This window comes from Drosophila subpulchrella, chromosome 2L, assembly GCF_014743375.2.
Source record: "Drosophila subpulchrella strain 33 F10 #4 breed RU33 chromosome 2L, RU_Dsub_v1.1 Primary Assembly, whole genome shotgun sequence".
Lineage (NCBI taxonomy): Eukaryota > Metazoa > Arthropoda > Insecta > Diptera > Drosophilidae > Drosophila > Drosophila subpulchrella.
The window spans coordinates 1,013,804-1,027,712 of record NC_050610.1 but is presented as its reverse complement, the minus strand read 5'-3'; the positions used below and the strand labels follow the sequence as shown (position 1 = coordinate 1,027,712).

Here is a 13,909-nt window from a genome sequence, read left to right as displayed (position 1 = left end):
AGGTTGTTCCTTTTGTTTTAGCCTCGCTGATTTTGTTTACCTGAGCCTCAAAGCTGTCGTTTGCCAAAAGGAAGAGATTTTCCGGAAGAGAGTGAAAGAGTGAAAGTCCGACCACCCTTGAGGTCGGGACTGGGGCATTGCCATCGGACCTTGGCTCTTTTTTCTGGCACGCCTGCGCCGCGGAGAGGCGGAAAACTCTTGGGAAATTCGAGCCCGAGCCGAGGCCAAATCGAAACCCGACTTCAGTTTCCATTGTAATGCCAACGCAGTCGGCACGCGTTTGGCTTTCTCGCCTCGCGGGTTTTTTATTTATTATTCGCTGAAGGGACAAGCCAACAGGAAAAACAACAAAGTCGCAGGGCAGAGATTCGGGGAAAATCCCAGTGTGTTGGCTGAAGTATAAATCATGTGCGAGGAAATCAAGGCGATTCGGAAAGTCGAAGGAGTTGAGCCAAAGATGAAATCAACAGCGAGAAATTGCCAGTCATAAAAAAAGGGTTTGTGTTTGTTCCTGTTTCGTGTGTGTTTGCGTGAGTGTGTGTGTGCCAAAAGGGAAATCCCTTAACCCCTGACTTCAGCTAGACTCCCCTATTGTGCGTTGTGTACAATTAGAAGGCATTGCCAATCGATTTGTGTGAAAAGCCAAAGCTAAAACTCAAAAGGTGGACGACGCCAATCCTCGGATAAAAAACGGAGGCCCGAGGCAAAAAATAAAGGAAATACCCATATAAAAGAAGTTCCCTCAGTTGGCAGGTGCGCGTAGTCTGAAAAATGAAGTTGAACCGACCCGAAGTTGTTGCCTGTCATTCAAAGGGAATGGCAATATAGAAGAGGCCGAAATGGAGTGGGCAGCTATGGCGGAGGGGCGGGGAAGTAGGGCTGGGAATCGGGGGACAATATTAATGAAAGACGTTGCAAAAATGTCACGTTTTCCCAGTCAAATTGAAATAATAATGAAGGCATTGAAGAAATGTCACGGCTCGCGACTGACAAGCAAAAGAAAAAGTCTAATGGAATTTGCATGAATATCTCAAAAGTAATGTTGAACATAACAAGTAAAGTTGATAATTCCAGTGATATAAAACATAACAGGCTTGATAAGAGACAAGTCGTCATATAAATATAACAGACCTAGGAAAAACTCACATTTCCAAATAAAGTTTGAGTGACACGACTAAGAAATTCCATTAACAAAGAACACTTTGAAGGCAACAAACAAACTTCTCAAAGAAAAGAAACGAGTGTAATTCAAATATACTAAGCGAATGCTATAATATTTAAAAAATTGAACAAGAAAAAACAGATTTAAACAATATTACAAATTTCAAATGTATCTGATTATTATAAAAAAATGTCTTAAAAAACCATTACCAAACCTGCACTATGATTTGTGTTTCAGGAACTTGAATAAAATAAAATATTGTAATATTTATTAAATGTCATAAAATACAACCTTAACAAATTTTAAAGTCGGGGACTGGCTTTACTAAATTAATAATGCATTTTTCTGCATAAATCTTATAATCTAGATAAGAAAATTCAAAGCCCACAAACTTTTTATAGCTCCAACGAATAATTGCAAATGGTTAAAAGTTCAAGTTTAAAACTTTTAATAGCCAAAAAGACCTAAAATTTCGAACATAAACTTTTCAAATAGAATTAAACTGATGTGAAATACGACTGTCCCAAAAGAATACTTGAAAGACAACGAAGCGCATAATTTCCCTCCATAAAAACCCAGGCAAATTCAACATAAATTTGATTTTATGCACAAGATGCTACAAGTGAATAAAACACGAGCTTAGTGACAGTGACAGTGCGAGCGTGATAGTGACGATAGTACAGTGAAGCATATGCCCAATAAACAGATGGCCCATAACCATAAAGCGAAAGTGTTATGGCCATTACCGAAGGACCCTTCTCGCAACGCACCAAATAACTTATGCCCATCGGCCCGAACAGAAATCGCAATTTATGACAGGCCCGGCAACTATTTAAAGAACCATAAAACCCCCGAAAACAAACAAAGTTTATGGGGAGTGACGATTGCATTTTAGGATCCCTGACATAAAACAAAAGCCAGGATTTGGGCCCCTTATTAACTCCCAATTTTATTCGTTCCCCAAAAGGAAACGCAAGTGCTTCCAGCAATAAACTTCCACTGCCCACTGTGGCAACCAAAATCCAAGGAACCATGGCCACCAGTACGTCGAATATGTCCCGGAACGGCGGTTTCTGTGGCGCACTGCAGCGTGCCCCGCCGCCCATGCCCCCGACCCTCATCCGCCGCCTGAGCAGCCGGGAATGCTACGGCGTGGGCAAGGTGAAGGTCATGCTGCGGGTGGCGGAGCGGGACAGGAACTCCGGCGGAACTGAGCCGGACTTTATGGCGCTGGACAAGAAGAAGCGACAGGTCACGCTCACCGACCCGAGGAACGCCTGCCCTGCGCCGCAGGCTGCCCAGGAACGGGCGCCCATGGTGGCCGCACCCAAAATGTTCGCATTCGATAACCTCTTCACCGGGGAGGACAAGCAGGTGAGTTTCGGATAAAATGAGAGCTCATTGAAATCTCTTAAAATTTAGATGGTCTTTCCTTTAAAAATTATCATTTTTTCGGAAAGTATGTAACAGGTAGAAGGTTGCGTATCCGTCCCTATAAAATATATACATTCTTAATCAGGATCAAGGATCAGGCGAGTCAAACTAGTAATGTCCGTCTGTCTGTCCGTCCGTATGAACGCTTTCGCTATAAAAGCTAAAAAGTTCTTTAAAAGTTATTTAATATTTCGTAAAAACGTAAATGGGATTTTGTTCTGATTACACTAGCTTACAAAATATTATTTTGAAACTGCCCCAAGAAGGATGATGGTAGTTCCTGGTAGAATTGGACCCCTTGTTATCGAAAAAGAAGTCAATCAAATTTAGAACGGATTTGTTATTTTTAAGATTTTTTAAAGACCATATTTTGGTATTTTCTTGCCTTTATTTTAATCTCGAGTTGCGCCTAACCAATTTAGGTGTTAAATGTTTTAGTTTACAACTAAAGTGTCACCCTTTAATGTTGCCGAATAAATGAATAGGTTTACATTCAGTATATTCTGAGCTACAACTCGGCCAACTTTGAAATTGTCAAATTTTTAACAATTTAGTGACTGTAAGGCCTCTGTTGATATAAGAAAAACTCGAAAAAAATACGACCACGAATTGAGACGTTCACCACTTTAAAACTACCGATCCTACGAACCAAACAAGCCATATTTGGACAAAATCCATGGTAAAATTAGTTTAATTTTATTTGTAATAGCTTTGCATTGATAGGCCGATAACAGAACTTCGCCTGAAATTTTAATTGTAGTATTGACCAACGTAAGGAGGTTCATGTTTTTTCATTTGGCAGTGTTGTGAAACTTTTTTATTTACGAAGTTTCGGAAATTTTTGTACAAATACTCACTATTGACACCATTTTAGGTATATGTATACTTACATGTTATTATTAGATAAATTCTTATATGTTTATTTACTTAAATATTTGTTATCAATTCTCGAGAATTATTGATTGTCGCTTTTAACGACGTTAAAAATAAAATTTCCACAACACTGCCTAAGGGAATAACATGAACCCCTTACGTTAATGAAAACTGAAACATAAAAATTTTGTACTCTTTTTTTCGTGATCTACAAGGAACTATCTTTCTTCGCGCATTTGGACTGTAAACTAGTGTTATTGTTACTATCCGCATTCCAAAAATGTTTAAATTGGACCATTTGTCAAAAAATTATAAGCAAATAAAGAAATCAACGCTAGATGACGTTGCTTCGAGTTGTGCAATCTTGGGAACAGTCGCTTTGCTGTCTGCTGAGCGGCCAACAATAGCGTTCTATCTTGTGTTTTTATTATTTCCCTATATCCTTCTAAAAAAAACAATCTGTTTAAACACCTAGACAATGAAATTTATTTCTGTATCGCTTTATTGGTATTATGATAAATCGTACCTTGTATGAGGTACAAATTGTGAAGTGTTAAAATAATTAAATAAGCTATATAAAGCGATATGGAATTAATTTTGGGATTTTTGAATTTTCCAAATTAATTTTATTCAATTCTGTACTTGGTTTTGAATTAGAAGCAGACAGCTTTAAATTATAAATTAAAAGATTAGTATAAAAAAATGGTTTATTAATTTTCTTGTTATACTTATTCAAAACAAACATTTATAATCGATAATCGCTTTGTTGGGAAACAGTCACTCTTCCAATAAATAAACAACCCAAAATAATATTTAAGCGGTCAATAAATAGTACCAAGGTGTAGGAATTCTTAGTTCAATAAACTTCACACTCAGCTGTCACAAGAATAAAAATAATATACAAATTTAAAAACCAATTCAAGACTTTGAGCAAACATTTATAGTTTAAAGTTAACGAATGTTTACAGTCTACTCGCGGAATTTTCGCTTTCAGCAAATGAAAAATGTTTTAAAAAACGCAAATATTGAATTTCACTTACAAATTAGTTTGCGTTTAAAAGATTTCTGTCATAAACAACAAATGTCTCATTTTTATGTCAAAGTTTTGCTATTCAACGTGTTACAAGATTACAAAAGAGGTGTTAGTAATTCTAGGGAATAACAAGTCACCACAAAATGCCACAATCAATCTTCATAATTCATGGCAACCAAAGTTCCTTACCAAGATTTATGTCCCTTGAAGTGCAATCACTCATAAGGCAATCCCTCAGACCCAGGGAAAGAAATACCCCAATAGAATTAACACATACGCGTATTGTCCTCCCCCATCGGATCTAATCAGCAATCGAATTAACCCCGCAATCGAACCCAATTCCAGCCATTAAAGAGAGCCCATTAGTATGCCTTGTTGGCCACCACCCACAGACCTCCACTCCACACCTATTTGTATTCTTTTTTCACTGGGAAAAATACATTGATGTGTCTTTTAAAAGTAAAAACCCAGAATTAAACTGGATTTCGATTATCTAAAAACCATGCTTTAGGTTTATTTAACAAATCCAGAAAAATAAGTGTTGTTATCTTACCTTAATTTATTTAAAACGATATATACATACTATACTATCATGAGTACAAACACAGCACTTCATTGCCAACCCATCTTTTAGCATTCATAATTCCTTTACTGTGGCTAAAATCCCTAGACCTATCCCTAAAAACTAACCAATTTAGTAATATTTTCTTTCCGTGCTCCGTATCTTCCAGTCGGATGTGTGTGCATCGGCGCTGAGCGAAGTGATACCCGCCGTGCTCGAAGGCTCCGATGGCTGCCTGCTGGCCATGGGATATCCCGCCACCGGACAGCCCCAAACGGTGTTGGGGGAGGTGGGCGGAAGTGTCGGTGGGAGTGGCAGTGGCGGGGCGTGCTCCCTGGGAGCGGCCCCCTGCGCCATCGCCTGGCTGTACAAGGGCATCCAGGAGCGGCGGCAGAAGAGCGGGGCGCGCTTCTCGGTGCGGGTCAGTGCCGTGGGCGTCAGTGCCACCAAGCCGGATGCCCCCTCGCAGGATTTGCTCATCTCGCATGCAGCCGGTAAGCATATGGCAGGGATAATGAGCATTTAGCCCCGATCAAAGGGGCCGCTCTGCATCGTTTTCTGAGGTCGATTATCAAATGTGTAACTATTTATAATAGCCTTCCAGGCTTTTTATTTTGTGAGGAAAAATAGCATTTATCTATTAGATTTATGCTACTTTTTCTTTTTATATGGAAACGAAATGTTAAACAAATTTCAGTTTACATTTTAATCATAGAATCTTTTCTTAAATGTAGTTTAAATAACTTATTTGTGCTCATTTTAGACTCCAAAATTTGTAATTATACTGGGTATTTAAAAGTTCAAGTCTTGTAATTCCAGAGTATGTTAGCAATAGTAAGCCATTTAAAAAAAAAAAAATTGCAAAGTCAATAATATAAATCGATACTTAGCGTTTAAGAGCTCTTAATTCAAAAATGTAAGTTCTTCACAGTGATATAAATTCAATATTTAAAGAATTAAAGTTTAATAGATCTAAACATTTTAATTCAAATTGATTTTAAGTACATACTTTCTACTTTCCTTTCATTTTTTGTGAATGTTTTAGTGGAACATGCATACTATATATAAAGCCAAAATCATCACTTGACAATTTGAGTTAATTTCAAAGAATTTGGAAGTATTTTGGCAGAGAGTGTGGGGGAAAGCTAATATTATTTAGTTGTTTGAACTTGTAGATACCCTCCCCGCTCAATTTAGCTGGCTTTTCTCAAACTCACCCCTTTGTCTTTAATTTTGGGCTGCTAGCAGTGGTCCACCTGTTAGCTGCCAGCGGGCAGAACCGCCGCCAGAATAAATGGCTCCATCGTGGGCGGGTGCAGGGGGCGTGGCATAATGTTGCCCCTGGGCCAAACAATGATGATGATGACTGGGGCGGGTCGGGGTCGTAACTGGCCCAATTTGAATAAACTTAACCTGGGCAGCAGCTCCGACACCTACCCCACCTTCTTATCATCAACAGCCCCCACTCTTTATCCCCGTAGAATACGGCGTTTATTCCCACATAAAACCTAATGCCCTTTTCATTCACTCCCGCTACTTTTTTCGGTCTCAATACTGGAACTCTGGCTGCGACTACGGCTACACAGAATCTGACGACTCCCCGGGGATTTATTTGCGTGACGACTTCCTTGGCGGTCCAACGGAACTACGTGCACCCACCGCCGAGCGTGCGGCCCTGTTTCTCGACTCTGCGCTCGCCGGACGCTTAAAAAGTTCCGGTTCCACGGGATCTGGGAGTTCTGGATCTGGATGTGCCGCCCCCTTGGAGTCCGCCCTCATCTTTACGCTCCACGTCTACCAGTACAGCCTGTCCCGCAAGGGGGGTGGTAAGTGTCCGACACATTGTTGTTTTCATGCCCTGCCAAAGGGAGTGTTAATATAAATTCTGGAACAGTTAGTGCTTGTAAAAATGCTAAGATATGGGTAGAAATACTATAATATTCAAGTTGAATTTTAATAGCTTAATTCCCTATCTTCAAAAAAAACTATACATATTAGAACTGATTTAACTTACGTATGCAACATGGTAGTAGGTGGCCAAAAATGTTGGTCGAAAATCTATCTTTTAATCTTTATTTTCATATTTAAATCTTATTTTTTGAAAACCTCTAATTATTCAGGCGATTCTTTAAAATGTCTTCCAAGCTTATTGTAACCGATAGTCTAAGCTAAAAGCAAATCGGAATCACCTAGAGGTGTCTGGTTCATCCCTCTTTGAATATAAAAGTGCAACTGTATGTTAAATTCATTATAAAGAGGGACTTACCTATTTAAAAAATGAGTCTCCAAATCATTTTATGCACAGCTTTAGTTGGTAGTGTATTTATTCTGCGATTTCAAATGTTTTCCATTTCTTGTTTTTGCTTTTGTTGCGGCCACTTTTGTTGCTGCTGCCACTCAAGTGGCCCGCTAAATGCTTCACTACCACTAGACGGCAGCGCCATTAAAGTGTCGCATTTCCTCCACTCCAACACCCAACGCCACCCCATTTAAACCCGCTCCACCCACTTTTCTTTTATTCAAACACAGGGAGAATTATAACACAGTGTAACTGACATTTTGCAATTTTGTTTTGGACAGTTTTTTTAACTATACCAAATCTTCCATTATTAAAAATGGACAAAAAAAATCTTATCATTTTGTATAAACAAATTCTTATTGTTTTATACGACACCTATTTAATGGCCATTTACTGGCGCTTTTTCTCTCTGTGCAGTCGCTGGCGGTCGGAGCCGTTTACATATCATCGACCTGGGCGGGTGTGCGAATCGCAGCGGGGGACTGCCGCTGTCGGGGATCGGGAACATACTGCTAGCGATACTATCCGGCCAGAGGCATCCCCCACACAAGGACCACCCACTGACCCCGCTGCTCAAGGACTGCCTGGCCCCCATAACCTGCCATGTGGCCATCGTGGCTCATGTGCGACCGGAACAGACCTACCAGGATGCCCTCTCCACCATTCAAATCGCATCCAGGATTCATCGCCTGCGTCGCCGGAAACATCGTGTCCCCATGCCCTTGGCGGTGGGTTTGGCCCAAGGACTCGGCGGCAACGGCTCCTCGGCGGGATCGGGGGCGGACCCCTCCAGTTCGGAAATCTCCGCCGACACTGTCATCTATATGGGACCCAATGACGATGCCACGGATGGTGAGCACCCGCCCGTATATCTGCCGTCGCTGACTGCGGGGGATAATCGCGGGGTGATGAGCAAAGCCCTAAAGGGGAGTGGGTTGGAGAAACCGCCCTCAAAGTCCGCCTGCAACAGTCCTATGATGATGAAAAAGACCGTGGCAGCGGAGAAAGGTACAAACAAGTGTTTATTTTTTTGAACAAGACCAAGACCTAATATTTAAAGAGTTATATTGGGTACCTTTTTTTACATTTTCAAAAAGAATGTGTTCATGGTTGTTAGCCGAAAAACTCTTAAAGACAGTGCAAAGAAATGCAGTAGTAATACGTTGATCATTTTTCCTTGCCCAATTCCAGCCAAAAAGCTGCCGGGAAGCAATACGGGCAGCCTCAAACGCCAGGCGGGAGCAGGAGCCTGCTCCTCACCAATGATTCCCCACGAGCAACCACAGATGCAGGCCATGGGATCGCCCATTCCCATACCGCGGCACATGGTGTCCAAGGGATCAATGGTACCCTCTCCCAAGGGTTCGCCGATGCGAAGAGCTCATCCGGGAGCGGCCCTCGAACAACTAGAAGCCGGAATGAGGAAAATAACCGAGGAGCAGTGGATCGATGGACCCCGGGTTTCCAGGGCCAAGGTGGCAGAAGCCCGTCATCTAATGAGAGAGGTCAATCATGTGAAACAGTGCGAAACCTGGGTAGATGGCCCAAAGTCCCAGTCCTGCAGATCCCTGACAGCCGGAAACCTTCCAGCAGCCGCTGGTAGTCAGACCCAGGGTTACGGATTTATGGATGCCCACAAAAAGACCATGATTCGACAATGGGTGGAGAATCAGACTACGCAAGTCTTCCAAAGTACGGTGTCCGCCAGCAACTCCCCCACTGCTTTGCATTGGAAACTCTCGCAGCTGAAGCAAAAATCCCTGGACTTGCCAGACAGACCTGCTTTCAACCCGGAACCCTCCTTAGATATCAATCAGCCATGCTTTGAGGGCTTACCCCTCTTGGATCCTGCTCCTCCGGATGGCGATGAAGACGAGGACAGTGGTCCCTCGGAGGTTCCGCCCGCTCTTCCATTACTAGACGATCCCCTGGGCTCCAGGGACATTTCCCAGGATAACCTGCACAGGATGCTGTCGCGGCACGTGTCCCGGGAACAGCTTTATGAGGCTGAACTGGTGGCCAGCAGAGCATCGTCTTCGCATCATCCATCGCAACGAAGTATTGACTGTGGACTCCAAGTCACAGAGGAAGAGATTGCCAGGACCATGTCTAGAGATCGGGACCACGATCACAGTGCACATCCACTCTCGGCTTTGAGTCACTGCGACAACATATCCTTTGTGTCCAGCTTCAACATGGCCTGTGAATCCTTTAGCGAGTGTGGCGAGAGAGCAAGGTGAGTGGGTCCTTGTTTTATCCTTATAAGTCAATACTTTTAACATAAAAAAGGGTTAACCATTGTGGATTAATAATTGGAATTGCATAAAAATTAAATTTAGTGGACCTTTGAAGATAGACTTGTTTAAATTATAAAAAAGACTTTTAAAAACTTTGATTGATCTGGAGATGTCCTTAGGATACATCTGAGATTTTATCGCAAATCGCGTATCGGTTTCCAAATATTATCATAGTGTTTTTTTTATACTTTTTCCTTTCATAGACATCAGTTTGATCAACTGGCCCGATTGCACGAAATTTTTACCTCCCAACTGGCGATGGCCGAAGTCACGCCCTCCGCCGCCCTCTTCCGGACGGATATAGGAAGTGTTTTCAGTGAGCCCGTCTATCACTTCAATGTGGGCCAGAGCAGCGTTTGCAGTGAACCAGCCTACAGACTGACACCCAGCCCGCCGAAACAGCCGTCTCACAGTCCCAGCCAAGGGTCGCTACCCAGCTTGAATGGCATAATGGAGATAGCTGGAATGGATGATTATGCCCTACTTCGCCAGCCAGACGGAGCTTCCGATCCCAATCTTCAGAAGGGTGAGAAACGATTCACCCCCCAGCACGATGACATTTGCGAGTTGGACGAGAAATCCATGGCAGCGGCGGTGGGCAAGAGAAATTCTCTGGAGGATGCGCAGCACAAGCTGAACGAGATCACGAACATATTGCCCCTGGCCGCCCAGTCGCGACTTCCCCTGCTGCCCCTGAATACCAGTTCCGAGGCCTACGACAGTGGTCATGATTCCAACTCGACCCCGAGGACCTCCAAGCACTCGGGCATATCGCGGAGGGCAGAGAGTGGCTATCACAGCGTAGCCACCGTGAGGGATTCGGACGAGAGTAGCTTCGCATCCGGCATGTCCAAGGGTCAGCGGCATCGCATCACCGTTTCGGGAACGGGAGCAGTCACGTCGGCGGGCATGGGAAACTACCAACGGCAGTGCCACAAGAAGCGACATCGGCAGGATCACGCAGGCAACAACAAGGGCCTCTGCAATTGGCTACTGACTCCCTTTTCCTGCACTTACCCGGAGACTGAGGGTGAGATCAGCGATTTTTAAACGGCAACTAGACACCGCATCCAAGTCCAAAACCCCACCAAAACGAAACAACCGAGCTAGTCCAGCATTCGAAATGGCCAAAGGGAAACAAGCTAATGTAAACCAAAAAGGAAAGATATCATACAGTTTTAAAAAAACACTACTAGGTTGAGGTAGAAGGATATAGGATCTTTGATAGCGACTGATTAACTTTTACGAGGCGACGTCTGCCACAACAAAAAATACAAACACACAAACCAATGAAGAAATCCAACCAGAGGAAGAGAAATCATTCAATTTTTAAGTAATCTTATAACTAACCCAATTACCTAAATAACTCATTATGAAATCAGTGAGTCTCGCACCTGCAAGGCAGTTAGAAGTTCTTATAAACTAATCTATGATTAATTTGGTAAGAAAAGTTTTTCGAGAGAGTATACATATCTTTGGCCCCATCTGTACTCGATATTGGCTATCGAGCATTGTTCAAAAATCCGATTGCTACCCAACGCCCCAGTTTGCTGAGATAAATCGATGCCATATCTTTTAAATATCACCCAATTTCTTCAATTTTTTTTTAAATAGGAACTTCTACTGTCTTGCAATTAATTGAGTCACTGTATACGCTATAAATCAATCGAATCAATCACTCGACTCACTCACTCACTAAATACACGCATAAGTTCAAACGGGGCTTTAAATATCTTAAGTTGCCAGCTAGCATAATGAAGGATAATCGGGACATACATTAAATATTAAGCAACCAAGGATCACGGGATAGTAAGCCCAAGTTCTTCCGAAAAAAGAAGTCCCAACTATCCCCATTGTAACTACAAATATTGAACGTAAATAAATTATTAACATAATCAGGCTACAATCACTATGACTTTACAATGCAGAGATACATCTATATACATACACTATATATACACGCAAACATATATATATACACACTCAATATACATACATATATCATATAGCTATTTATTGTTTAGTTTGGGTTATCTGTTCGGGCAGTCGATTTAAGATCAAGTATGCTAAATGTTAAATGTTTGCTTATTCAAACGATTTATTGCCAATTATAAGTTACCAAATGTTTAAATTAATTGTTAGTTAGCTAAAGTTATACACATCTACTACTAATCATGGACAAGAGCGACAAGAACCACTGACTATAAAGCGAAACGGTTTTTGCACAGTAGACAAATGTTAAACATACAATTTTGTTGCCATTTTTGCCTAAATAAACTATGTTACAAAACGGAAAACGAACAAAATGAAATGAAACCAAACGGAAGCATAAGAAAATTAAACAGAAAATAAATAAATTATATATTTATCAGAGATACATATACTATAAGGAAGCGAATCGATGGATGATTTTAAGGAAACCTATTGCATATTCTATATAAGTAACATAACAAACATATTTAAAAAAGCATAATGAGTGCAAGCAAAATGAAAGACGCCCGGGGGTATGCAACAGCTTGTGTGCCATCCGGGAATAGGTAAAATTTTGTGCCGCATTTCATTCGTTTCGATTCGATCATCAAACTATAATTAAAATTATCGACATTCCTCCATTGCCTTTTTAATCAGCGTCATCAGAATATAAACAAAGCGAAATGTCTAAGCCATACGAAAACACTAATTATATTGCATTATCCATACATATTTCGTACAATTATTCCACTTATCAAGCGTAGTTAATCACCCACGAAACCCGCTCTCGTATGCTTTAAATTTTAAACATAATCACCAAAAACCCAAAGCCTCCCCCCCACTGAAGTCTTCTTTCAACCCAAATTGCAATATGCAACCCGCAAAATCCAACCTACGTACATATATACGATACATTCCAACATACACCTATGATGGAGTCGTCGACTTCGGCGCTGAATACAGACTAATTATTTTTTATAATATAAACAAATTGACAGCTGGTTTTATTGCTTACTGGGTGGGACGTGAATGCGAAAGGAGGGATGCTCCGTGCTATGTGCTATATGGCCTCTATGGTCCGCAGTCCGTACTGTTTCTGGCTTTTGGCTGGAACGTTGTTTGCCTCAGTTGTTGGGCAAATAAAGTTGACGTTTTATAGATAGAGACATGTGCGATACACCCATCCAATGTGTGTCGTAGATCTAAACGTGGCACCCCCGCGTCATACCCCAAAAACAGATGATGGAAACGTGCGGGGCGGTGAATTGTCGAACAATAAAACACGAAAAGGAGAGCAGGACTTTGCTAAAGTGAAGTTCGTATACCCTGCTTAAAGGGCGAAAGGTTGCATAAAGAAACATTTTGCGGGGTAAGTATGTGGAAAAGTCAAGGAAATGTGTTTGCACTCTCCTCAACAAATACTGAAATCTTTTGTAGTTGCACTACTTCACTGATTTTGTCTGGGGAGTTTTTAAAGTGACTTCAAAAATGTTTCTAATTCAGTTATATAAGTTATCTCAAAATAAAAAAAAACTAACTTACTAATTTTTTTTTTTTTTATATTATATTTCAGATGGGTTTTGAGATCATTTTAACTATTCGGGTTGAATTGAAGTGGAGTTATTGTTCCAAAACTTTCAAGCTACCCTCATTTTCTAGGGTACAACAATAAAATGTGTTGGCACCTTCTGGCAAATGCCGCGCGTTCTACAATGCGAAAAACTCGTATAGGAAAGTCCTGCCCCTCCCCCCATTTACATCCTTCACTTTTCCCATCACCCCCGCCCCAGTCGAATTTTCCCCGCCCAAGAAGCCGGCAGCGATTTTTCTTGTTTGCTGCCTGCGTCTTCGTCTTTTGTCTGCCGCCCTTTTCATGTCGCGTTCCTCGCAAACGTCGCCATTTCTTGCAGCAGCGACTCCATCGCTTCCCGTTCCGCTCCTGCTCCCCGTTTTTTGTACTTTTACAACCCTCTTATCGGGAAAACTTTAAATTTTCGCATTCGCAATTCGCAGTCACAAATGCAAATGATGCCCCGCCCACAAGCTACACTATAAAAAGGTATCAAGTTTTGTACTGCAAATACTTTTTAGATTTCTTTTGGAGGCAACTAGTCAGTTGTTATACATAAATTGCTTCTTCCAATAATAACTCATAAAAGCAGAATGCGAGTTGATCACTAGAGGTGTTTCCAGAAGTTTTCACAAGTCTTATTCCAATTAAAATGGTTCAACGACAACTCAAGAGTAGGTATGTAGTTGTTATCTTATACAATTTCCA

The 13,909-nt window shown here is 41.5% G+C and overlaps 1 protein-coding gene across 1 annotated transcript; it reads left to right on the top strand.

Moving 5' to 3' along the window:
• Window positions 1-270: 270 nt before the first annotated feature.
• On the top strand, window positions 271-12,622 carry LOC119548311 (kinesin-like protein CG14535). The gene is made up of 7 exons (XM_037855487.1): window positions 271-497; window positions 2,130-2,536; window positions 5,234-5,558; window positions 6,651-6,890; window positions 7,781-8,371; window positions 8,555-9,599; window positions 9,864-12,622. Exons 2-7 carry the CDS (start codon window positions 2,195-2,197, stop codon window positions 10,708-10,710), a joined length of 3,390 nt encoding a protein of 1,129 aa, XP_037711415.1. The 5' UTR covers window positions 271-497; window positions 2,130-2,194; the 3' UTR covers window positions 10,711-12,622.
• The last annotated feature ends 1,287 nt before the right edge of the window (window positions 12,623-13,909 follow it).

What these genes read in the sequence shown, in the direction of transcription:
- LOC119548311 (XM_037855487.1), top strand. Translation starts at nt 2,195, where the DNA reads ATGGCCACCAGTACGTCGAATATGTCCCGGAACGGCGGTTTCTGTGGC. An exon ending in GCTCATCTCGCATGCAGCCG is followed by an intron (nt 5,559 to 6,650) that starts GTAAGCATATGG and finishes ACGGCTACACAG; the next exon opens with AATCTGACGACTCCCCGGGG. An exon ending in GACCGTGGCAGCGGAGAAAG is followed by an intron (nt 8,372 to 8,554) that starts GTACAAACAAGT and finishes GCCCAATTCCAG; the next exon opens with CCAAAAAGCTGCCGGGAAGC.